At 43.4% G+C, this 26,723-nt stretch overlaps 1 protein-coding gene across 4 annotated transcripts in view; it reads right to left on the bottom strand.

The window, feature by feature from the left end:
- The window catches only part of STAT1 (signal transducer and activator of transcription 1), a 51,072-nt gene that overhangs the window by 1,871 nt on the left and 22,478 nt on the right, over nucleotides 1-26,723 (bottom strand). For all 4 annotated transcript variants that reach the window (XM_061608196.1, XM_061608195.1, XM_061608197.1 and 1 more), the window contains 8 exons: nucleotides 21,764-21,862; nucleotides 19,844-19,979; nucleotides 16,859-16,908; nucleotides 12,387-12,481; nucleotides 7,494-7,636; nucleotides 5,934-6,119; nucleotides 4,620-4,692; nucleotides 1,900-1,996 (listed from right to left, as the gene is read on the bottom strand). In XM_061608196.1, the coding sequence (XP_061464180.1) occupies nucleotides 1,900-1,996; nucleotides 4,620-4,692; nucleotides 5,934-6,119; nucleotides 7,494-7,636; nucleotides 12,387-12,481; nucleotides 16,859-16,908; nucleotides 19,844-19,979; nucleotides 21,764-21,862 (879 nt within the window). The remainder of the gene's footprint in view (nucleotides 1-1,899; nucleotides 1,997-4,619; nucleotides 4,693-5,933; nucleotides 6,120-7,493; nucleotides 7,637-12,386; nucleotides 12,482-16,858; nucleotides 16,909-19,843; nucleotides 19,980-21,763; nucleotides 21,863-26,723) is intronic.

Genomic DNA, 26,723 nt, shown 5'->3' with positions numbered 1-26,723 from the left:
TGCATTCCCTTGAAGAATGAACTCTTGATACAACTATCCATTTGTCCAGAAAACTCGCAGCTTTACTTCTTTAAACAAAAGTTAGCAGACAGAGCAATGGTGGTCCCTAACAATGCATTATCTACCTCAGCGGCAGGAGCATCAGCATAAGAATTCACCGCCTCTGGGCTATCTCCCTCCTCCTCGGCTTCCCTGCTTTCAACAGGCGTTGCTATGGGGACTGGTTCATTGGGAGAGATGCCTTGAGGGATTAGCTCTTCCAATCCACAGACAGCTGGCAGGTGTTAACTCTTCCATCACAGGCCCCTGCCCTAGCTTTTGACTTTGTTGGTTGCATAGAAAGTCTTTTAAAAACAGTATCATTCCCAAGTAAAAAAATCCATGGATTACCAGACTGGTGGACCAAAAGGGTGTGTTCCCACTCTTCACCCTGATAGCGGATGGGAATTTTAGCCACGGGAACTTCCAACGCCTCACTTTTGTAAGGACTAACAGCAAACTTCACCCCTGGTAGATATTGATGTGGCTGAACCAATTTACTTGCCACAGAACTCAATTCTGCACCAGAATACTGGTAGGCGTTAACAAGAACCTGGTTGATATAAATTGGCTCACTAAATTGTTTAACAGACCACGCCCGTTGTCCAGGCTGGATGAGAGTCATAGCAATATTTCCCGAAGCTTGTCCTCCCAGCCCTTCCCCCTGTGCCTTTCCTTGGGGCTGCTTAGTAACACTCACCCCACTGGGCTGAGCAACGGCAGCGCTTGGCTCACCACCCATCCCTTCTTCCACATTGGTCCTTCTGGAAGTTTGTACAGGAAGTTCGGGGGATTCAACCCTGCCTTGTCCTGCCATCTCTGCACAGCTCACTGGCGCAACCGTAGGAGCTTTGGGGCACGCTCCAGCTGGCTTTTGGGTTTTTTTGGAACATTGGTGCTTTACATGTCCTCTTTCATTGCAATTAAAGCATACGAGATAAGTTGGGGGAGTAGGAGATGCTTGTGCACTGGATGGATTCTTTTCCTCCCCTTGTGACTTTGGCTGGCTCCAGAACTTCCTTAATGCCTCTGTCGTCTTTTCCCGTTGTTGCTCTTTGAAGCAAAGGTGAAGCCACTGGCTCGAACTGTCATGCACAAGATTTGCACCTAGCTTGTCGGCAAGTAGACCAGCTTCCTTAATGGTCTTAGGTCCTTGGTCCCGAACAATAACTGCCAAGTCTGCAGGGAGTCCTTTATAGAACCTTTCTCTAGCCATCAGGTCCATGAACTCCTCCACAGTATTAACTCCTGCCGCTTCCTTCCACAAACACAGGGTATTCAAGGTTCTTGTTGAGAAAGCACCATAGCTTTCCTTGGCCATCTTTTGTATATTCTCAAATTTGTGCTGGCAAAAGCCCGTATTTGAAGCAAAATGCTCTTTCACCGCTGCTTTAAAGAAAGAGTAGTCATTCTCCTCTTCTACAACTAGAGTTTGCAACAACTCCATGAGTTCTCCATCAGCTTGTCCACGCAACAGTTTCATCCACAGCTCGGGAGCAATTTCCTGATTTCTGCAGGCTTGCTCGAAGACTTGAAAAAACACATGAAAGTCTTCACCAGCCGAAAATGAAGGCAAAAGACGTTTATCAATTTTCTCCAAAGCACTTTTGACTCTGAACTGTTGCTGCTGAGTAGGAGTCACCTGCAAACCCATCAGCCCTATCTGTAGTCCAATAATTTCTGTCAGCTCTGTCCAGGACTCTCCTGCCGCCATTGCAGTTCCGCTTCCCTCTCCCTCCGGGGTTTCCACGGAGCTCGACGCTGGGCATGCCCTGAGGGTCCTGCACTTGTCTTCCCTGAGGAAAGCCCCCTGTTGAGTAAATTAGGCTTCAAACGCAGCCTGTCCTGTTGTTTACTCACCATAATTTCTGCAGGGCTTATCACCCGTCTGACTTCAGCAAAATCTTCTGGAGACATTGGCAAGAGATTATCTGTGCTCTGCAGTCTGGAAGGATGGCTGCAAGATAAGAAGGAACAAAAAAAAACGCAAGAAGAACATGACTGTTTCTAGTGAGTCGGGAATACCAGTGGATCTCTAGTCCTGGTATAGGCAAGCTGGGAACCCGTGATCTCCAGATGTTGTCGGACTCCAAGCGCCCGTCATTCCTGACCATAGGCCATGCTGCGTGTGGCTGATGAGAGCTGAGAATCCAACAACATGGGAGATCACAGGTTCCTCATATCTGCAGCATAGGATACCTCTATAACTTTAGGATACCTAAGATAGTGGTGTTAGGTTTAAAGTGCTGGAAGCCATAAAATGATGCCCAAGGCAAGATACGCTGCTTAGCAGACCTGTTTCTTGCCCGGCTAACACACAATCGGACTGCCTCAGAGCACAATAGAATTATAATCATATCCTTCATTAAGCCAAGCACTGTCCTTGCAAATACTTGAGGCAAAAGTGAACCAAATGTGACCTAAACCCAAGGGGGGCGCTATCCCCATTCTTCCTCAACAGCCATGTGTCACGCCTGTGTTTAGTGGGGATATCCTTACTTGCATGGATGGTTCACACCTGATGCACTACATGCGCAGGTATTCATAGCAAAATAGAAGCAGCCTGAAAAGAGCTGCTTCACAAATTCAGATTGAAATCGGAGGTGGGGTGGGGGGAACCACATGTTTGAATACTCTATAGACCACACAGAAAAAGTAGCATACCAGAAAAAACATATATGAGGTTAGTAGCCTTGTAACTTTGCTACAGACAGAATGTATCTTTGGCCTGTTTCAACTATTCAGAGCATTTCTTCCTTCATGCAGACACAATGGGAACACGCAAGAGGATCAAAACAAGCTATAAGGAAGAGAGGCCGTCAAAATTCTTCCAGTTATTCCATGTCACTCATAATTTAAAAAACCCCATGACATTACTGTACCCGATCCACCTATGTTGCCTGTCAGGAACCTTGGCCTGTGTGGTATTAAAAACTAGGGCTGCAAGCTGTAATTCAATTAAGTACCCTTGAAATCAATTTTAAAAGGCAATCCTGATTAACTGAACAAGACATTATTTTTTTTAATGCAATCACTTAGAGAAGACCCTCTTCTAAGGTGGTGCCATCTTAGGAACGTTTGCTTTTTCCTTCAAGACTAATTCAATTTTAATTGAAATTTGTATACATTTGATTAATAAGATTTGTAATGGTCAATGGATCAATACGCATTTTTCATTCAACAAGATCTTTTTAAAGTTGGGCACTAGCCCGAATTAAAACCTATTTAACACTGGAACATGTCTCACACTGACAGGCAGTGGACGTCCACAGCTTCAGACAGGGAACGTTCTTACCCCTACCAGGGCCTGGACCAGGGACCTTCTGCATGCTCTACCATTGAGCTATAGCTCCTCCCATTTACCCAAATATGGTCAATGATGCCGTACTATGGGATAGGCTACAAAACAGATGGAGCCTATCCCATGATTGATTACCAAGATAGAATCCTAAAACATTATTTGATTTTGAGCACCTTACTATGGCATACCAAGTTCTCAATTATTTGTTGTAAACTGAGTCTTTAGGATGGAAAACCAGCAATTTTTTTTTTATTATAAAAGAACTGGTACTGTTTAAAAACACATACAAGGAGACAGAGGGCTTGCCCTCCAGCCTTCCAAACTAAGTAATCTAGAGAGAGTTTAGAAAAGGGAGTGCATGGAGGGAAAGGTAGATCAGTTAAAGACAAAAATACAAGGGTGAAGAGAGTTTTTCGTCAGACATTTAAAATATGCTAATGGAAGGCACGGGATGGATACCTGAAGATGGAGAGTTCCAAGGAGAAAGACCAGCAAAGAGAGGGTAGAATTAGTGAATGGAGGGCGTAATTTTGGACTTAGGAAGGTAGGGATCTTGCACAAAGGAATAAAGGCAGTAGACAGGAGCATGCAGAAAGACAATACAGAGATTGGGCAGATGAAAGAAGATTGCCCTGAGCAAGCAGAGGAGCGGGAGACAATCTAGAGCAGGTTTCTCTCCCCAGTTAGGCAGATGCCTAAAGCATTGCCGTTTCTTGAGATGAACCGCCAATGCAACCACACAACCTTATGCAGATCACCTCCCTCAGCCCAGCCCTCAGCCCAGTCTCTGTCAGTCATTCCCACAGCTTTTGAACTATTTCTTTGGGAGCTTCACTTGGAGAGTCTCCCTTCCTCAGGTGAAGATCTGGCTATCCTTTCAAAATACATACTGTTAAAGAAGCACATTATACCAATATCCAATATTAACATTTTATTTTGACATCTCCATGCGCATCTTTTTTTTTTGTTCCAAGGGAAAGAGACAACTGTGAGCAGGTGAGAGGTGGTGCGCAGTGGCAAAGGCATCAATAAGTGCTGGTGTGTCTGGGGGATAGATTGGTCCATGCTGTAGCTTCCGGAATCAGCACAGGCATGAACCAATTACATTGTTCAGCTCTGCTGGTCCCCAGAGGTCACTTTGAAGGCACATGTCTAAGCTGCAGAAGCAGCAAGGAAGGTGTGTGTGTGACTTCTACCCTGTCACAACATTGGGATTTCATTCTGAGATTTTATCACAGTGTTTTAAAAGTACATTCAGGTGTCTTCTCAGCAAACTCACACTTCAGACACCGAGATTAATTCAGTTTTGATGTATCCTTTTCCTCCACCATCTACGTCCATGGGTTCTGAGGCTGAAATGAAAGCGTACACAAATCTTGTTTTAGTAACTAAAAAAAGTGACCGTACAGGCCTTACTTAGGGATGGAGAACCTGTGGTCCTCCAGATGCTGTTGGACTCCAATTCCCATCAGACCCAGCCAGCACGGCTAGAAGTCAAGGATGATGGGACCTGGAGTTAAACAATATCTGGAAGGCCACAGAGTCTCCACTCCTACAATAAAAGCATTCCCATTGTTTCTTTAGAACTTACGTTTACAACAAAAATAGACTGGAGACAATGCTAACAATGATTCTGTCCATACGATCAGCGACTTTGAAATTACACTGGCTATATCAGAAATTGTCACATCATACATTATCAGGCCCAGAACTAGATGTTTTGCAGCCAAGTTGAGGGGAGGGAGGAGATCTGAAGGGCACTGGATAAGGATAAATACTTAACCCTTCACACACCTGGTGCATCTCCCCTCCAACGTTCCACACAGCTGCCCCTCTTCCCCCAGCTGCCACCAGCATTCTAGACCCACTTTTGGGTCAGGAAAAAACAGGGAATCATTCCTAATTTAGTTTACAATTATCAGAAATTATTGTTAAAATGAGCAAGCACTGACTGCTAGGAATCCAGCTACTGAAACTTTATAGAGCCTACTTCATAAGGAAAGTGGGATTGGACCAAGATGAAGGAGGTATGAAAATTGGAGGGAGAAATATCAATAATTTAAGATATGCAGATGATACCATACTCTTAGCAGAAACCAGTAAAGATTTGAAACAAATGCTGATGAAAATTAAACAGGAAAGCACAAAAATAGGACTACAGCCGAATGTCAAGAAGACTAAAGTAATGACAGGTAATGGAGGAGAGCTTTGCAGGTACCATGGACCTGAAAAGACAAATAATTGGGTGTTAGAACAAATTAAACCAGAATTATCACTAGAAGCTAAAATGATGAAACTGAGGTTACCATACTTTGGACACATAATGAGAAGACATAATTCACTAGAAAAGACAATGCTGGGGAAAACCGAAGGGAGTAGAAAAAGAAGAAGATCAAACAAGAGATGGATTGATTCCATAAAGGAAGATACAGACCTGAACTTACAAGATCTGAACAGGGTGGTTTATAACAGATGCTATTGGAGGTCGCTGATTCATAGAGCCACCATAAGTCATAATCGACTTGAAGGCACATAACAACAAACCATAACACGGCTTTTTCAAAGCAAGAAAAGAAAAAGAGAAACTACTCACTCTCTTTGGGCCTGGAGTAGTATTTTCCAAATGCACTGTCTTTGGGAATATCTGGATAAAGAAATTTCAGTGGATTTTCAGGAATATTCTCAGCCGCCATCACCTTATAACTGCGAATAATATCAGGCAGGCTAACAGCAGAAAGTTCCTTCTTTGTATAGGGTTCCACTGAGTGAAAGGAAGGTTCTGGCAAAAAGAAAAAAAGGGTGGAAATGTTAAAAAGCAAGATTAAAAACCCAACCTTCAGTGCACTTTGCCTGGTAGGAAATGAAGAGAACGGAAAGTGCTAGTATCTAACTTTTCCCCTTCAGATTTTGGTGCTCTCCCACTCCCACGCAGTGCCTTTAGCTGAAGAGAAATTTAGCAGGTGAGGAGTTTTTTCCCTGGCACTGGAGTTAAAAGGTTGACTGTGCCTACTACACCATGTCCAGTGGCTGTTAAAACAGGAGCATGGGTCCTAAGAGACTGGCAACTTCTCCTTCAATGTTTCATCCATTATCAGATTGTCTCAAAACCTTGCCAAGGCTTCGTTGTATAATTCTGCCAAGGTGGTCACAGGAAGAACTTGCTTTAAAAAAAGAATGAAAATGGAAGTGGGGGCACATTCCTGACAGCAAATTTTGGAAACTGGGGTGCAACTCAGAAGCTGGAATCTCTGATTCTCTGGCCCAATTGGTATAAATAATAAAAATATATACATAAACAAAACCACCATGTAATGACAGTTAGGGGAAAGGGGACATGGATGAAGGAGGAAGTGAAATGCCTTGCAGTAAAATTTATTTTGCTGTTACTGCAGAGGAAATAGCTCATGCAACACCAGGAGTCTGCACCAAACACCTTCAGAATCGGGCCAGAGACAATCATGCCCTTCCTTCCCCAAATTTACCATGTCAGGGTGGTGGGGTGAGGAGAGCTTCAGGACAGAGGTCTCAAGCCCCCTTGGAACCCCCCTCCCCACCCTCAGAACGCCCCCATTTTGGGGCTTTCCAGTGGCCCCTCCCACATGTTCAGCAGCCAGTGGAAGCCCGGCTTAGCCAGGAGAGCTGGGCAGAGAGGGACATCTCCGCTCATTCCAACCCACTCACTCACACACACGGACACACCAGCCTGGCATGGGAGCAGGTTGGATTGCTCTGCCTGTCACTCCCCTGCATTGTAAAGCAGAAACTTTCAGTGGAAGTGCTATCAGTTCTTGTTCAAAACAGTGATGGAAGGTGGGCTATGGAGAGTCCCAATGAGAAAAAAAATGGCCTAACTTGCTCCATGGGAAGGGCAGGTCAGCAGGTGAACCTTTCCATGGGCAAAGAGAGTTTATTCATTTATTTATTATTACATTTATATCCCACCTTTCCTCCAAGGAGTTCAAGGTGGCGTACAAACATGGTTCTCCCCCTCCCAATTTTATCCCCACAACAAACTCTGTGAGGCAGGTGAGGCTGAGAGACAATGCCTGGCCCAAGATCACCCAGTGAGCTTCATGGCCGAGCAGGGATTTGAACTCTGGTCTCCCAGGTCCCGGCCCAACACTCTTAACCACTACACCATTTTTTAGCTTACCATTTCCTGGCCCTTCTTCTACCCAGGTAAAAGTGATTGCTCCTTCTCGGCTACTTTCACTGAATCTCAGGAGGAAAGTACCGTTTAGCTTATCGTTGAGCAAGATGCGTTCTTGTTCTTTGCTGATAAAGCCTATGATGCTTCTGAAATGTTGAAAAAACAACACACACACACGGTCTACCTCTGAGAAAGCACACAAATACATTTCTGACCGGGCTTGACCCTCTTAGTGAGGCAAGAGGACCGGGGGGAAAAAAGACCCTAAAGGAGCCTTTCCCAACCTGGTAGCCCCTAAAGATATTGTTGGACTCCCAATTCCCACCAGTCCCAGCAAGCATGGCCAATAAGAACATAAGAAGAGCCTAGTTGCTGGATCAGGCCAGTGGCCCATCTAGTCCAGCATCCTGTTTTCACAGTGGCGAACCAGATGCCTCTGGGAAGCCCGCAAACAGGACCTGAGCACAAGAGCATTCTCCCTCACCGCGGTTTCCAGCAATTAGTATTCAGAAGCATACTGCCTCTGACCGTAGAGGGAGAACATAGCCATCATAGCTAGTCATGGTCAGGGATGACGGCAGGTGGAAGCCCAACAACATCCAGAGATCCCCAATTTAGGAACGGCTGTCCTCAAGAGTTATAGTGCTACAACTGCCAAAGCTGCTTCGGGATTAGCGTTCCCAGTTGCTTGTTGCTGCTTATGGCCAGCGTTCTCTTTAAGCATTACAAAGTTCCCATTGGTAAGCAAGACTTCTAAACCAACCCGGGCCCTGCAGTCCTGTACAACTTTAAAGAGCCATAAGAACATAAGAACATAAGAAGAGCCTGCTGGATCAGGCCAGTGGCCCATCTAGTCCAGCATCCTGTTCTCACAGTGGCCAACCAGGTGCCTGGGGGAAGCCCGCAAGCAGGACCCGAGTGCAAGAACACTCTCCCCTCCTGAGGCTTCCGGCAACTGGTTTTCAGAAGCATGCTGCCTCTGACTAGGGTGGCACAGCACAGCCATCACGGCTAGTAGCCATTGATAGCCCTGTCCTCCATGAATTTGTCTAATCTTCATGGCTTCCCCCAAGGAATCCTGGGAGCTGTAGTCTGTTAAGGGTGCTAAGAGTGTTGAGGAGATCCTGATTTCCCTCACACAGCTACAATTTCCAGAGTGGTTTAACAATCAATCCCTTTTCCCAAAGGCCTCTGACTAGAATACGTTCTTGAACTCTGGTAGTGCCTTTTGCTTGTCTGGATAGAAGACAGAGATGGGTAGAAATTAGCCTACTGTATAAAGGTAAGATTTATGTTTGTTGCTCTGCCAAATTTTGCCTCTGGCCACACCAACCACTGGCATGTGGCCCTCGGAAGGTTACCAAGAAGGGAAAGTGGCCCTCTTCCAAAAAGGAAAGAAAAGAAAAGGCTTTCTACCCCTGATCTACATATACAAAACCAGATTTCTTTTGAGTTACTACAGATCAGGGAGTCTAACACAAATCTTTGTCCCGCAGAGTTAACAAAGATCTGGTCATAGGCAACCAATTAGTAGCAATATTTTAGAGGTGTGGATCAGAAAGGCTGAGAGGTAATCCATCAGCTCAAAATTAGCCATGACAGATATTTATTTTAAAAAGATTTTAAAGAAACAGTGTTGTCTCCATGCTTTGAAGAGGAAATTTGTCTTGTACAACTAGGAAACTCAGAAACTCACAGATATACAACCTGCCCCCTGAACTTTCTTCATTTCAGCACCTTAATTTACAATGGAGAGGTCAAGAAAGAACCTTTCTGCTGTTTAGAAACTCTTGCCTCCCCCCTGCAAATCATCCAGCAGATCCTGATCTGTTTGCCTCCCCCCTCCATTTCCACTTTTCATTATGTACCCTTCATAATGAAGGCAATCCAAGGTGAACTAAAAAACGCTTTACGTTCTCAGTAAAATATGTTGGATATGCAACAGATAACAAGCTACAATAGCTCTCTAGAGATTTATTTATGCCCGACTTCTTTCCCAGATACAGTTTATTTCGCTCTATAAAAAAGCAATTTCAGGGCAATTAAAATTTGTTTTTGAGAAATGGATACAAATTCAGCACTGTATGCTGTTTCACAGTCTGAGCTAGGTCTTTCTAGCAATTACTGTTCACCCAATTAATTAGAGAGCTGCAATTTAGAGCCTACCAGCAGATCTAAAATAAGCTTTTTAAACTGTGTTTTGACAGTGATGAGTCGTCTACGCTCCTTTTATGAGAACCGTCCCTGAAACAGGGATGGGGAACCTGTGGCCCTCCAGATGTTACCGGACTTCAAGCACCCATCATCTCTGACCATTGGCTGTTTTGGCTGGGACTGATGGGAGTTGGAGTCAAACAACATCTGGAGGGCCACAGGTTCCCCATCCCTGCCCTTAAATCTTCCTCACTTAAAATGAGATCACTTCCATTGTGCTTCTGTTTCACTTCTTGTTCCTAGGACTGTTCCATATGCATAATGCCCTTGTTTGGCATGGAGCAAGTTAAGCATGCTTCAGCCTCATTGATTTTGAGTGGCGTGAAGCACAGACTGATGAAGGGCATTCAGGAGGAATTTGAAAGCATTCCTGTGTGCCTAGGCCAGTGATTCTCAAATGGTGCGCCCAGGCACACTGGTGCGCCCTAAGAGGTGGCTAGGTGTGCCTCAAATATTATGAAAGAATATTTTAAAAATGAGAAGAAACCCATTTGTACAGGGTAAGTAAGTTTTCTATAGTTTATTTTTATTCATAGTTTAAAATATATTAATATATTTTTAATTTTGTACATGAAGTGCACCAGAAAATTTTTATGTTTTACAGTGCACCGCGAACCAAAAAAGTTTGAGAGCCGCTGGTCTAGGCGTTTGACAGCTGTTCCTGACAACTTGGACATCACTGCACAAAATAATGTTTTTAACTTTTGACTGATTTTAGAATTCTTTTTTAAATATGTTTTGTTGATGTTTTTTGCCCTGGGATATAAATTCAATAAATAAGAAGTCTTTAAAAATCAGTGGGGCTTTACAGTGCTCAGCTTTTGCCTGGATTGTGCCCAATGATATTTATTGTTGCCAGCCTTCAGAAAAACCTATGTAAAACTGTTTCTGTTGATATTCTCATATTTACCAGGTTGTAAAGAATGCTCAGTATGTAAATATGAGCGATACCTCACCTTGCTTTAGAAGATAACCTAAGTTTAAAATCAATCTTCATAACTAATGCTAAAGCAGAGATAGCCAGTGAGATGCCCTGAAGATGTTGTTGGATTCCAAATTCCATCAGCCCTAGCCAGCATGGCCAATGATAAGGGATGCTGAGTTGTAGTCTATTTTCTCAGTCAGTACAGGCCTAACTTAAAGATGGTCATATTAAATCAAACCAACAGGGGGCTCTTAGGGACAACTCCAACGCAATAATCTGCTATTACAACTTAATCCAATAGAAAGCAATATGAAGCTATGTACACAATAGAAAAATCATTAAATTATAAGATTCCATAATATGACTTTCATCTATAAGAGCTCAATAAATAACAGTGTAAGCCTCTGCTGGCCAGAACCCTGAACAGGAACACTCCAGAATGCAACATTTTGTGGCATGTTGCACGTGCATTTTCCAACAATGTCTTATACACACTCACATGGAAACAAGTCTCATTTCTTTCAATAGGACTTACAGTAGGGCCCCGCTTTTTGGCATTCCGTTAATACGGCACCAGCGGGGTGATCAGCTGGAGGGGGGGCTGGAGCTCCCCGCACTCCAGCTGATCTCGCCCACGATCAGACTCCCGCTTGAGCTGATCGCGCCTGAGGAGGGGAAGATCATCTGTAGCATGCTACAGCTGATCTTATCCTCCTCAGGGGCAGTCAGACTTGTGCACTCCAGCTGATCGCGCCCAAGGAGGGGAAGATCAGCTGTAGTGAGCTACAGTCAATCTTCTCTTCTGGCGCGATCAGACTCCCGCTGGAGCTGATCGCACCCGAGGAGGTGAAGATCTGATCTTCTCCTCCTCTGGTGCGATCAGCGGGTTAGGTTCCAGACCCCCGTGGTACAGCTGATCCGCTTTTCTGCAGTTTTCGGTAGGGGTCTGGAACCTAACCTGCCGTATGAGTGGGGCCCTACTGTACTTCCTTGTTAGGTGTGCCTAGGATTATAAGCTAAGGCCCAACCCTACATAAATAATTTTGAGATGCTCTTTGCTGTATTCACTTTTTAATGTTTGTAAATTTGTTTTGGAATGTTCCAGTTCCTTCTTATTTACAGTGTATTGTACAGTGTATCTTGCATGAATGCTTCTGTCCTTACCTAACTTTAAGTATGTTTTTGATTTTAAAAATAAAACTTTAGCAAGTTAGCAGCCCTGAAAGTGTTTTCTTCCAGTAGCAACACGTTTAATTTCAAGACTCCAACTTTAAAAAAGTAAACTATTAAAAACTTTAAAAAGTAGATGATTTAACCCTAAAACCTAACCTCACAAACAATCTAGGACATTTCCTGGTCAGGCAATATACAAAGGGCTAGTAAGTGAAAAAGGAAGCCAATTCCAAAATAAGTTCCGATTTATGTTGTCCTGAGTATCTGTTCAGGTTCTTTATGAAGGAATGAATTGCTTTTCCTTTCAAGCCTTATTTGATTTCCAGGACCATTTTAATATTTAAGGGCATCAAACTGAAATTCATACAAAAGGCAAAACCTGTGCTAATGGGAACTTTTGCCAACAGAATTAAGGCTCCAGTCCGATATAAGGACCTGGGAATAAATCTCATTAATTCAATGGTACTTACTTCTGTGTAAGACACTGCTGTAAGATGCCCACACCGAAGTGCAATTCCTTCAAAATATATTTATTTAGGATTTCAACCCTTTCCACTCCCTCTACAAGCCTCTGAAACTCTTACCCATCATTCCAGAGGAAGAGAAGATGTTTCTTAATGAGTTCAAGGATCCCTTCAACCCACAGCCAGAAGGGGAAGCTTTTATCATTTATGTTTTCCTGAAATTGAAGGAGACAAAAGAGTAGCATGTTAAAAGTTGCCAATTTATCTAGCTACAAAAGAACTCATATATTACAAGTATCAATTATATCAAGGATGTTCTTCTAATGTTTTCTAACAGTTAGTTGTTCTTGGTCTTCTGTTGTTGTTTTTTTAACCCCTTCACATCCTCACAAGTATTCATGCAAGTCTTACAAGTGCCAAGGCCTCCACAAACTCTTATTGGGTTGTATTCAATATAGTGCTAAGAAAATCGTTCCGTCAGCGTAAGCATCTCTGCTTGCTTGACAGAATGATCTCCCCTCCCCATGCTGTTCTGGGGTTTCTCCCGACACTCTGGAGCAGATATGGGGAGGGTTCAGGTAGCACAGCCCATTGTGTGGAAGGGTGTTCACACACTGTATTCAACGAGTGTAAAATCTGTGTGCAAAGTAGTTGAACTGCACAAAAGGCAACAAATGTACACTCTTTCACACAAACACTTGAATACATGTAGCAACAGTCTGTACCTCTGTTCAGTGTAACATGAGAACAAGCCTTGTGAAAGCTAGCAAAGAGTGTTGATGTTTTATGGAGGACACTCTGCCATCGACAGAGATTGCACCGCAACAGCTCATATGTCTCTGTGGCTGCATAGACGCTATACATTTAAAACACGTAACTTCTCCCAAACAATCCAGAGAACTGTCATTTGTCAGCAGTGCTGGGAAGTGTAGTTCTGTGAGGGGTAAACTATCCTTCCCAGAATTTTGGGAGGGAAAGTCATGTGCTTTAAGTGTATAGTGTGTACGCAGCCAGAGCCTCTCTTTAAAATGACCCAAACTACAGAGGGCCTAAAAATGCCATATGATCCAGCAACATCTGGAGGAACACAGGTTCCCCACCTCTGCTGTCAGTCATTATTTAAATTACATTGGCAGAAAAGTAGTGTAGAAAATGGCATGGTATGAGAGCAAAATCCCCACACAATTGCCATCTCCCTTGGGAAGGGCTCCTGCAGCCTCACGGGGAGGAGAGAAAACAAGGTGGCATTATAAGGCCTGGGTCCAATGCAGACCAAGCAGAAAGGTTCAGCAACATTGGGGCACCGAAGCACTGTCATCATTTCAATTAAAGTTAATCTGCTGCCAACAGCTGCCCTCTGTCACTTTCTTTTACTCCCAATACAACACCTTCTGCTATGTAACCCCTCCCCCTCTTCAATTTACTCCTCCTCTTCCAAGGAAACAAGTGATCACAATGTTCCTTACTCTTCAGATTGTAATTACTTAGATCTGTCAACTGTGCAGATCCAATTCAGCAGAGTATTTTTGGCCCTGTCATCAGTGCCCAATTTTTTCTTCCTCTCTTGCGTCTACCATTTTATCAGGTGCTGCTCTTATCCCTTCATCCCCACTTTGTCTACATCTGGGATGAGGAACCTGAGCAGCCCTCCAGATGTTGTTGGGACTCCAGCTCCCATCAGCCCCAGCCTGCATAGCCATTGATGGGAGTTGTAGTCCAGCAACATCTGGAGGTTTCCTATCCCTGATCTAAGGGCTTACCCACACATTCTGTAAAGGGGCATCCCCCAAACACCCAGCATCCTTTCTCTACGATTTTGGGTCTCTACAGCCCTTCATTTCACTAGTGGTACATGAATAGCACAAAACAGCAATTACTACAGTACAGCAGTAGAATTTTGTCTGGGTTGTGCATTCAAGATGGCCTGCCCTTCTGAAAATACATCCTCTCTTGGGTAACCTTCCCTTCACCATCTTCTCCTTGGAGCCCACTTGCATCAGTAAGGCTACAACCACAACAGGCTGTTGCTCAGTACACTGAACACTTACAAGGCAACTGCAGCATTTTCAATGCCAATTGGTGCCCTCTGCTTGCAATTAACAAGAACACCATATTAAAACACCCAAGCTGGGTTGAGGGTTTTTCTGTACTAATTAGTGCCCTCCGCTGACGGTTTATGAGAATGCAAAGTTATAAGTGTAGTGAAAGCGGGGAGCCCTCCCCGTCTGCTCTCACTGTCCCAGGAGTCAATTCCCAGCCTTGGGCAATTGATCCCAGCAAATCCTGCTCTACCAAGGTTGTGCACGCTCACACCAACCCTGCAAGGTAGTAACTGCCACCACCCTTCAAACTGGTTAGCTACTCTGGGGCGAAGGGAACTCCAGAGCCCAGTTAAACACCAGAGCTTCTCAGGGCAAGAGTCTAAATATACTCCTTGCCCCTTCTAAAGTCTCAGGTAAAACATTCCTTTGTTACATGGTAGTTGTAGTCGAATGGCAAGGACTGAATTTAGGAACTGACCCCTCTCTCTGGAACGAACACACGTTGGTTAAAGTAATTGAAGTTTATTAAAAAAGAAAAATAAGAAAAGCATAAAAATATTACGAAGAACAAAGAGGTGCACAAAAGTAAGTTTTAGCAGCAAATTGAATCCTGGTACCATACACCCAAACGGGCAAGGTTTGGTAAGAAAAACAGTAAGATAAGTTTTTGGCACAAGTCAAAATAACAAAGCTTTCTGGCCTAAGCTATACTTACAGACCATAGGATCTCTAGCTGGATAGCCTTCTCCCCTCAGGGAATTGCAAGTCAGGATGGAAATGGAGCCACAACAGAACATCACCAAAGAGGCAAGGTGGTGCTCCGAAGTGGGACACTTAACCCAAAGTTCTGGGCTTCTTCTTATGGAAGAAATCTTCCACCCAGCCGGAGACAATTAACATTTTCATCAAAGGGATGAAAAAACTATGTTCCCACAGCACCTGGCGCCTCCTCTTGGTTTCCCATAACAAACTCAAGGAGTTTTACGGCCTTGACGGAACCAGGCCCCTTCTGCTGATAAGAAGGTGCGAAGCGAACTGTAAGCTGTTACAGATGTGTTGTAAAATCACCAAGTCACAGTGATGGGGGGGAACCAAACGTTTAACTGCTTGCTAGCAGGTTAACAAAAAAGATGTCAAGGGGAAAAAATCCCCACAAGGCTTTGGTGTTCAGCCATTTTAACTACAGGCCAGGATAAGGCTGGCAAACTGGCACAACAATAAGATGCAAGATGGATTGCTTTTATCAAATAACAGCTTTTTCAAATCATTGACGATGACACAGTTGAGGCACTGTTGTCCACCATGGTCTCCACACATAGGTTTCTGCAGTGGCTCAAAAACCTACGTTTGAGATGAGGTAACAAATGCCTTTATCATGCAACCTTAAACTCTCTTAGAAAGCCATTGTCTGTCTCAAACCCAGGCAAGCAAAATCTACACCTACTGTACCTCCAATCTCAACTCAAGCCACACAGAAAGGCAAGCCCTTCTGTTGCTAATATCAGGCATGGTTCATCTTCTCCTGCTCAAAAAGTTCTGAATCCTCAGATGATAGTGCTGAGCCCTCCTCTCCCCTTGCCCACCAGCTCTCAGCACTCCACTCAGCAATTACATATGCCAGGGGTGGGCAGAAGGTACACCAGGTTACTGGGATATCTCTGAGTGACTTTTGATAAACAGTAAGAAACCCTTGCTGATCTAGCAACATCAATGAGAAAATGGCCTTTCCCACCTGCTGAAAGGAAGAAAACTAACCAGAAGCGGACTTGCATATGAAACAACTGTGAACTCCATTCAAGCTCTGGTAATGAAATCAAGTGTGCTCAGAAGCACCTTTAATTCTCTTTGTCTTTTGCATCTGGCTCTGGTTAGTAGATCTTGGGGTTCTACTAAACAATGAAACAGATCAGACAAGCCTGAAGCCTGCCCACCTCTGAAGTATGTTTTCCAGAGAGTGATCCAGTGGTCCATTCCTCTCCAGGACATCAATGGACAAGCTATTCTTGCTTGAAGCAGCACAGACAGCCTGTGTGCAAAGAGCTTAGTAAGGACGTCTGCTGGATCCCATCTACAGGAGGCTCAGAAGAGCCATGTATTGGGAACTCTGCAGTGTCAAGCAGAAGGCATGACCGGCTGAGGCTCAGTGCAGGAAGCAGCTCAATGATGCTCTTACGGCAGTTTAGTGCCTTCTGAAAATTATGGACTCCAACTCCCATCAGCCCTAGCCGCACAGCCAATGGTCAGGAATAATGGGAGCTGTAGCCCAACAATATCTGGAAGACACCAGGTTGGAGGAGGCGGTCCTCCAGGGCACATCCTATTTCTGAGCAACATATAATCATGTGTTTGAAGAGAGCAAAAGCTGCTCTACATTCTTCAAGAGAAGCTTTCTTATTTATCTATCATGGCTAGGATACAGCCCCAGTTAATCACAATTCAGACTCATCCATTTAAAATGGGAAAAGATTTAGTCTCCTACTGGTATCAACGGGTCTGAACAGTGCTTTGCTTTGTTGGATTCCATCCCCTTTAAAAAAGAGTAACTCCTACCTTACAGAACCTCATCCAAGTAATAGGGCCATCTGCAGTGCATCCGTTAGCTAAAGGAAACAAGTTATCACCATGTTACTTACTTTTCAGATAATAATTACTTAGTCTTATATAGCTGCATCACATGCAACATTACAAATGAACTCTTACAACCCAAGAACACACAAAAATTAATTTAAATCCCAGGGACAAAGTGTGAGGAAGAACTCCCATGAAAAACTGCTGACAGAAACATAGAATAGTAGAGTTGGAAGGGGCCTATAAGGCCATCAAGTCCAACCCCCTGCTCAATGCAGGAATCCAAATCAAAGCATTCCCCACAGATGGCTGTCCAGCTCCCTCTTGAACGCCTCCAGGGTCGGAGAGCCCACTACCTCTCTACGTAATTGATTCCATTGTTGTATGGCTCTAACAGGAAGTTTTTCCTGATGTCCAGTTGAAATCTGACTTCCTGCAACTTGAGCCCATTATTCCGTGTCCTGCACTCTGGGACGATCGAGAAGACATCCCAGCCCTCCTCTATGTGACAACCTTTCATGTACTTGAAGAGCGCTATCGTATCTCCCCTCAGTCCTCTTCTCCAATGCAATGTTGCTCTGCCAATGCTTTGTAATGCCCAGACCCTCCCTAATTATATTCTAATTAAGACTAAGTATTTTTGTTGTTGTTTCAGTTTTTGACCCATTGGATGTTTTGATAATTACAAAAACTGGAAAGCTTTCAAATTTCAACAAGATCCCAACAGTGAACAGCTCACAATTCTTTAGGGAAGTAGTACTATTTATTATTTATTTATTATTTGATTTGATTTATTATAAATAATGATTTATCATAAATAAATAAATACTACTAGCAGACGGAGGCCGAGATTTATTTCCACAGAACTAGGGAGACCCTTATTAGCTGCCCAGACTACGTTAACATGGTGAGGTCTGGAACTATCTATAGCAGCCATGGACAACCTGGTGTTTTCCAGATGATTTGGACTACAGCCCCCATCAGCCCCAGACACTATTAGCTGGGGCTGATGAGAGCTGCCCTCCAGATGTTTTGGACCACCAGGTTGGCCATTATTGATCTTGGGCAATATAACTCAATGCCTACATTTCCTGTAAAACAGTTATGCTAAAGGAACTGGAAAAATGACATATTCCTTTGCTTACTATACCAGCCTACCATATTCCATGAAGCTATTATTGGATGGCAATTATCTTAATTCGATAGACATATCTGAATGACAGATTCCTGTCATATTTCAGAAAGGTAATAAAGCTCAATAGTCAATGGGGGCACCCATCGCACTATGAGAAACAATTCCCCCCCAGCGTGTTCAGCTGATCTATGTTGAGTCCTCTTTTTGTGACAGAAGAAAACTGCCAACCCAGCACTTCAGAAAGCTGAGACCACCTTGCACATGGTGGATTCAGGAAGAAGGACTCTTAATTCTGTGATCAGCAACTGAGTCTGCCCAAGAAACTGGAGCCTCCCAGGTCCCATTTTTGTCAGGCATTAAGGAAGATGAATTGCCAGCTATTTAAGCATCAGGCTTTCTCTCCTTAGGGGCAGCAACCATATCAGACTTTTTCAGAGTGCAGTCTATTAAGTAAATCATTCTGCTTGTAAGAAGGAAAACCACTTTTTAAGAAGTGTTCTTCAGCTGGCTCCTGATCAGCGCTAAAAAGGAGGTCAGCAAAACTAACCTGTTTGTAGGATTTGACACGATGGATGCCTGGTTTTGCCTCATGTTTGACTTTCTTGCTGACTTTCTTGCTATTGAGTTTGATTATCTGCCAACTTATGTTTCCCCACCCTGTCCTGACTTCAGGTTCTAGATTACTTATTAAATTGCTACTTTCTTCTTTAAACTAAAGTCTTGTGAGCTAGGCCTTGTGTGCCAGAGAAGAGGGGCACAAATGGTTAGTTTTAATAAATTATAATAAAATGCTCTGCTGCAGGGAGGGCCATAGCTCAGCAGCAGGGCATCTGCTTTGCACGCAGAAGGGCCCAGGTTCAATCCCCAGGCATCTCCAGGTAGAGCTGGGACAGACTCCTGTCTGATATCTTGGAGAGCTGCTTCCAGTCTGTGTAGATTAGCCTTTCCCAACTAGTGGGCCACCAGGTGTTGTTGGACCACAACTCCCATCAGCCTCAGCCAGCATTGCCAATGGTCAGGAAAGATGGGAATTGAGGTCCAACAACATCTGGTGGCCCACTAGTTGGGAAAGGCTGGTGTAGACAATACTGAGTTAGATGAACCAACGGTCTTACTCAGGAGAAAGGCAGCTTCTTATGTTGTCACGTTTGATATGAAATGAATGTTCTGAGAAACAAGTTTTTTCAGACAGCCCTGCTCAGTATTGCAATTTAGAAGTTTACTAAATATTTTGATACTATGCACTTCTTGGATTTTAGCGGTGCATTTTTATTATTGTATTCTTTGTCAACCATTCAAGTTTTTTTTAATGGTATGCTGTATATACATTATACCACTAAATACAAAAAAGGAGGATGTGAGACTAAGGGCAGAAACACTCAAGAGTCAGTCCTGTGCCACTGGCACAACCTGAACCCTGCATGCATCTAATTTTTTTAGCATGCTACCACAAACTCCCCTTCATATCTTATTCTTGTGCCATACTTGAGGAACCTAATCTGTATAGAATTCAGTGCAACAGGCACACAGCCCCCACAATGCATGCCAAATGTGTGCAGCAGCAGCAGCTGTTCCGTCACCGACAATAAATCCAGCATAACCTTTACATCATGGCTACAGCGCTTTGTGGGGGGTAAAAAATGAGGTGCCGGTACTCATACCTAGAAAAAAGTGCCGGGGATGTGAACACAAAATGGTTACTATGGACACAGGCACAGGCATGTGTAAACATGTCCAGTGAAAGAAAGGAGTTATATAACCTATAAAACATAGAGGGAAGGTGCACAACATAAAAAAAAAAGTTGGTGCAAGGAATACTTAATGTCACATACGAAGCAATTTTTCCCCCAGCATGTTCAGCTGATCTCCGTTGAGTCCTCTTTTTGTGACAGAAGAAAACTGCCAACTGAGCACTTCAGAAAGCTGAGACCACCTTGCACATGGTGGATTCAGAAAGAAGGAGACATTCTAGAGAGGGGAAAAAAGAAAAGACTTAGAATCTGAATTTTATTTGCTTTGATGTGTGCCCCACCTTTCTTCCAAGGAGCTCAGATGGCAGGTGTTTTACATTGTATGATTTAAAATCTGTTTTATATTGTATTGTTTCAAAGCTGTTTTAAGTCACCTGGAAACTGCTGGATATAATAATAGTAATAGTTGTTATGATGATACTTCTTCCCCCCCCCCATCCATTTCATGCCCCTATCTTCCCCTCATAAAACAGATTTGAGACTGGCCCAAAGTCACCCATGAACTTCATGGCTAGCAGGGATTTGAACCAGCCTCCTTGGTCCTAGTTTGAAATGCTAAGCGCTGCAACACATTAGCTCTCACAGGCTAGGCCCAATAAACTATGTGGGAAGCTTCTACAGCCCCAATCAGGGAAACTCCACCCCCTTCTCACTCAAGTCATGTGTTCCTGAAACATGGTATACATTGGGAGGTGGCTTCTAGTGCAGCACAAAGCATTGCTATGGGAAAAGGAAACGGGCAATCCAGGGAGAAATGGCTGCACAGACTTCAAGGGTTCTTTAGATTCCCAAACAAGGCAAGCAAATGGAATGGGAGGGAGAGAGGAGATTTTATGGAATAGCTAATCCTAAAAATAATGGACACTCAGTAAACATGATCTGTTATTCCACTTGAGGAAAAAAACTTCCTGCATTTTTTAAAATTATGATCTTCCCTCACCCTGCCCTTATGTTACTTATCCTCATCTTAAATTTTAGGAATTGGCTATGAATATAAGTATATTCTTCAACTTTTCCCAGTTTTGTTATATACAGCTTCTTAACACATTCAGAAATTTCTGTCTGCATTTTCTGTTGCATTCTTCCTCTATTTTTCTTTCTTAAAAAAAGATTTACAACTGTACAATTCATTTGTATGCTCTCAAACCATTTCAATTTTTAACAGACAACCACTGGTTGTTTTTATTTTTAAACACAAGTGATTTTTGTACATGTCTCTTTTCAGGCAAGGGAACACACTGCCTGTGTAATTTAGATTACGAAGAAAAATACTGCTTTTGTTAAAACTTCCAGAATGTGTCACGTATATAGAGTTCCATAATGCTAATATTAATGGAATAGTCACTCCAAAAACTAAAACATCCAATCAAGGCTTCAGCATAGGTTACTGAAGAGGAATATAATAATCTCATCTCCAATAGAGCTTTCTGGTTAAATTTTAAAAATGTACCATTTTACAGGAAGACCCAAGTAAAATTGCAAAACTGCTGTTGAGAAGCCAGACTCCATCAGGCTACCTCTCTCTTTCCATTGTCACCTAACAATAGTCATTCCATCAGGCTGCAGTAGAGAGAAAGGAAGCAGGGCCACTCCCATCTATCCTGCTAAGATATCGCCAGCTTTTGACTCTTCTTTTCCTTGGACTGTTTCCATTCCAGCTGGTTGTCCAAAGAATTTTGGGAAATATCCAATGTTAGTCATACCCAGAGTAGACCCACTGAATAAGTCCACTGATTTCAACGGATCTATTATGAATATGACTAACACCAGGTATCAGCCTTTGTAATTAAGAACTAGTGGCATCCAGGAGTTCGTTTTTTTTCCTCCTCTCTCACAACCCTTTTCCTTTTGTGTCATGTCTCATTATTGATCTTTGTACGTAAGCCACTCTGGAAAGGTTTTTTGGACATAAAAATAAAATAATGTTTGCTTTAATACAGTTAAAATATTTTTTCAACTTTCCCCCTTTGTACTAAAAAAAAAAAAGCCTGGTAAAATCACCGTGGGCTCATTCGTCAGCATGTTGTACCATAAAATGGAAGCCCATCCACTCGGTAGCTGGCTGACATTGGAAATCACAACAATAGGAAGGGAGGTGATCTAGAAAGGAAAGATTGCAGGGAAAAGTTGAACAAATGCCTATAGAATTATAAACATCAACAAAGAGATGCAAAAATTAAGAGGAGGCACAATATTATGATCCTTTGTACAGCCATGTCACTTCATTACCACTTCAATGAACAAAGCATGGTTGGATATTTGACACATTTAGATATTATAGCCAAAGCCAGAGAATCCGAACCAAGTAATTCAGTTTCTACTCTCAAACCTTTTTGATGAATAAAAAAAAAAAAAGTTAGAGAGCCAAACTATATAATTGCTTCTAGCCTAAAAGTAAACTGCACAGTTTGGTAAGCAAGGGACAACTGGGCCAATCCAGCTTACTATTTAACAAACACAAAGGTGCAGTGTTATATTCACAATCTGGCTCCTGGGCTCATCAAGGACAAACCTTTTACCTAAATTCCCCCACCCCTACTTGCTGCCACATAGCCTTTTGTCCTGGGTAGCACTGATGATGATAACCACTGCAGAAGGATCAGCTCTTGAATATAACAAGAGTGTACCAGAATAATGGGGAAATCAGCTCTATTGTAAAAAAAGAATGGTTATTAACTGTATTACCATCCATCTTTCATGCGCCATTAGTACATCAGCACTCCATAAGCCTCTTGTGGAACACACATGAAGGCCTTAGCAGTGACTGCAACCAGAATCAGAAACATCCTTAGCATGTTTTCTCATAAGTAAAACGCGCCAAATTTAATGGCAATGACTCCTAAAGTAAATGTACAAAGGACTGCAATCTTAACTCAAAATCCTATGTAATCTGGCAAATAAGTACTGGACTCTGGTTAAGAGACTGATGTTTTTGGACAATCTACTGTTGCTTAGTTTTCTTAAAAACTTTAAAAAATAAAAACAGTTTCTCTTCAGGTGTAAAGATGTCACCAAATGAGTTTGGCTCCTCCTATCACTCAGAGACAGGAAACTCTGAAGCTTCAAAGGAGTTTGTCTTCTTGTTGAGGCCTCAGTTCCGTTCCATGAACAAGCTGCTATATAGGCCTCAGTTAGTCAAGAGAGCGAGAGGGAGCAAGAACCTAGACATGAGGTAGAGAAGTCCTCCCAGCACATAAGACCATGATGGAACTGCCAGAGCTAGTATGAGAAATACGGCAGCCATGACTAGGGTGTGGCCTTGGAGACATACTTACAACCAACCTTTTATGGTAAGACTAACAGTTTGTGACTGTTTCCCAGAAGGAGGAACAGCTCTGTTAAAATGACAGACTAGCACTTTGTTCTCACCCTGGGAGTCAGAAGAGTGCTCACTGCTGAGGGAACCAAGACCGATGGAGTGACCCACACTGCACCCGGAGAACCAGTGCAACACCAATTGAAAGGCTTGTGGCCACAAACTGAAAGTTGTGAGCTTTCCTTGCTTTTAATATTTTAAGTTTGCATATATATTCCATCTGTATAATCAATATCCTTTGTAATTCTTCCACACAAGCGGACTTGTTTAATATTGGTATCCCAGAATCTGTTCTGACTGGGCCCTGAGTGGATCAGGCCCCCAGGCTAGCACTGATACCCATCAGGAGGATGTGCAGGTGATATTGGTGGGCTATGTTGTCCTCATGTGGCAGCAAGAAGCAGGCAGGAGCCCACAAAGTAATCCTAATTGCTTATTCCATAATTCCCAAAAACTGTGCTAAGTCTATCATATCTGCTGCCCTGGCTGATATGAGTAGTCTGATGGCTGCCATGATTTTCTGGATTCTATCATGCGCTAGAGAGATGAACCCTTGTTTGATGGACCTGATAAGCTGGAGGCAGCTTGTTAGATATAGATGTCTTTTTCAGGTGTTGACTACAAAGCCATGGTCCTTGACAGCTGCCAGGACTATCTGTACATCATCTTGCACTTGAGACAGGAATACCTTGCAGTTCAAGGCTAGCCATAAGGGTCACCATTATCTTGGTAAAGATCCTGGGAGCCTGAGGCAGGTCCAAACAGCAGAACCCTGTACAGATAGTGCTGCCTGTCATAAATTAAGTGTAGAAATCACCACTGATTGGTATGAATTGGAATGTGGAGATATGCCTTTGTGAGGTTCACAGATACAAAAAGGTCTGTGTGCTGTAAGGGCTCTGATTATATTAGTCTCCATATGGAATTTCTTGTAACTCATGAAGCAATTTGGGTACTTGAGGTTGAGCACCACCTTTCCTGATCCATTCTTCTTTGGAACATAAAAGAATATGGAGTAGATACCTAATGGAATGGAAATGGACTGCCTTCAAGTTGATTCCGACTTAACCACTACACCACACAGGCACCACACCTATTATATGAGCACCTGTTCTATGTCTATGGCTGCTTGTATGATGAAGCGCTTTGTGTTCGATGAGGACTCTGGAGAAAGATGTGGTGGTGTCACCTGAAGCTAGATCTTGAAGCAAGACTATTGTTCCAAGTGCCCAGAGGTTGTGGCTTGCCAGGCTAGGAGAAACATCTGTGGCTGTCCTCCCCCAGAAACGAGCCAGAATTGCTACTGTCTCCTAGAGCAGGCATGGAAGGCTGGTTTGTTGGTGAGGAAGGGTCAAAAGGGAGGGGATGGGAGGGCAGCTTTGATCATTTGCATGCTTATTGAGTTCAATGGGATTTACTCCCATGCAATCATGCTTGAAAATGAAATGGACTGCCTTCAAGTCGATTGTGACTTGTGGCAACCCTATGAATAGGGTTTTCATGGTAAGTGGTATTCAGAGATGATTTACCATTGCCTTCCTCTGAGCCTGAGAGGCAGTGACTGGCCTGAGGTCACCCAGAGATCTTCATGGCTGTGTGGAGATTCGAACCCTGGTCTCCCAGGTCATAGTGGTAGGATAGGTAAAACTGACCATGGGGGAAGAGGGAGGGGAGATTTGATCATTTGCATGCTTTTTTAGGCAGTGGGATTTACTCCTGCGCAAGCATGCTTAGGATAGGTGAAACTTATCTGGGGGAGGGGTAGAGGAGGAGATTGGATATGTGGGCATTGAGTAGAAGCGCCTTTCCTTTCAAAAAGGAAAACATTGTGAACAGTATCCTTTTTCAGAGGTTCCCCCACCTTTTTATCCTACAGCAGACACATGTAGTCTCCCACCCAAATTTAAACCAAACCTGTCACTGGCCACATCCAAACCAGACCTTTACTACACTTTAGTTAGTCATGGCTTCTCCCAAAGAATGCTGGGAAGTGTAGTTACTGAAGGGTGCTGAGTGTTGCTAGGATATGCCCTGTTCCTTCACAGAGCTTCAATGAGAGTGGCTGACTGTTAAACTATTCTGGCCACTGGACCTCTGTCAGGGGAATAGGAGTCTCCTCTCAGCACCCTTCACAAACTACACTTCCCAGATTTTGTGGGGGAAGCCATCACTGTCTAAAGTGAAATAAAGGTCTGGTGTGGGTACGGGCCCCTGATAAGGCAAGCCCAGCAGCTGTGAGTCTGGCTTTTGGAACACTTGACAGTTGGTTCTTACTGAGCATGCCCGGCCTTAGCATTCAGTTCAATGCAAACTTTCTTAATTAAAAATCAGCCAGGCATTTTTAACTTTTAAACTACAGAAGATGATGGTCTGAGTATGGGGCAAGGTCAGTAATAGGATTACAGGTATTCTGTGAACATGGCTGATTTTTAAATTTCAAAAAATTATGAGAACTCTGACAGAAAAAAGTCCAAAAGGGGTCTGGTTTTTTTTTCTTTTTACACTTTGAACTCTCAATTCTCTCTGACTGTTTTGTGTATCACCATGAAAATTGAGAGGGTTGTTAAGCAAATGTTTCTGAGTTCAGGACTAACTTTTGTAAGGTTTTGTTTTGAAATGAGTTTATGGGAAGTATCAGAATGGCAGGGGGTATTTTCAATTTAACACTGCGGAATGCAAAAAATCCATGCTGACTACAGTATACAGCCACTTTTGTGGCTGTATAATATCGATGTTTCAGGTGAATCCTATGCTTCGTAGTGTCTTATAGCTGTGCATTGCCATCTTTACAAAGGGAGACTGAAATAACAGACCTGCTATGGGGTCATCCATGGCTGGAAGTTTCAACCGTGCATGAAATTCTGCTCTAATACATAACATTTATTAGCATAATTGTTTATTCTGTGGAAGAGAAACCCATTCAGACTTAACCATAGACTACAATGATGTAAGGACTGGGATGGATCCAACCGATGGTCTTGGATATGGAAGCACAGAAGCCCTTGTGGATGTGGGCTGTTCTGGGATTGCCAGAAGACTCCATTCAATGATGCTTAGGGCTCTAGTTAAGGTCTGCTAATAGGACCTCTTTGATCTGCTTGATTGCAGCCTGCTAAAGGGGAAACATAGGTGGGCTTAGTTGTGGGGAGTCCAGAGCAGGCAAGGAAAGAGATACTGTATGTTCAGCCTGATGGGAGGGAGAAGTCTTTACCTCTTTTCATGTTCAGTTGCTGCTGGGGTCCCATCTCCAATACTTGTTCCTTGTCACTGCTCCACTTTGGGAGGGAAGGTGAGTTGGGTGAGGTCTGACACCACATATCAAATAGAGCCTTCACTCTGTGCCAGTTCAATGTGCTTGCAGCTTCTGAGACCAAAGTTAACAGTAGGGACTCACAAGAGAGCATCATGCTCTGTGGCACCAGGATTGGGCTGGAAAGGAGACTTCATTATGGCTGCAGCTATTGCCACATTTGGAAGGCCTTGCCTCTAAAGGTTAATCCTTTTGTTTTGCAGCCACCAGTGTTGTTGCCACATTGGTCATGGGTCTAAGCTCCAGCTACTGCCGGACATTTCCCTTCCATTTGTCTCATCTGGTTGAGCAGTGTTGTAGGATGCTTAAGAGTCCCCCCCCTCCAATCTCTGGAG

The sequence above is a fragment of the Rhineura floridana genome, chromosome 2 (genome assembly GCF_030035675.1).
Source record: "Rhineura floridana isolate rRhiFlo1 chromosome 2, rRhiFlo1.hap2, whole genome shotgun sequence".
Lineage (NCBI taxonomy): Eukaryota > Metazoa > Chordata > Lepidosauria > Squamata > Rhineuridae > Rhineura > Rhineura floridana.
The sequence above is the reverse complement of the archived record's forward strand: the minus strand, read 5'-3'. Positions and strand labels throughout refer to the sequence as shown.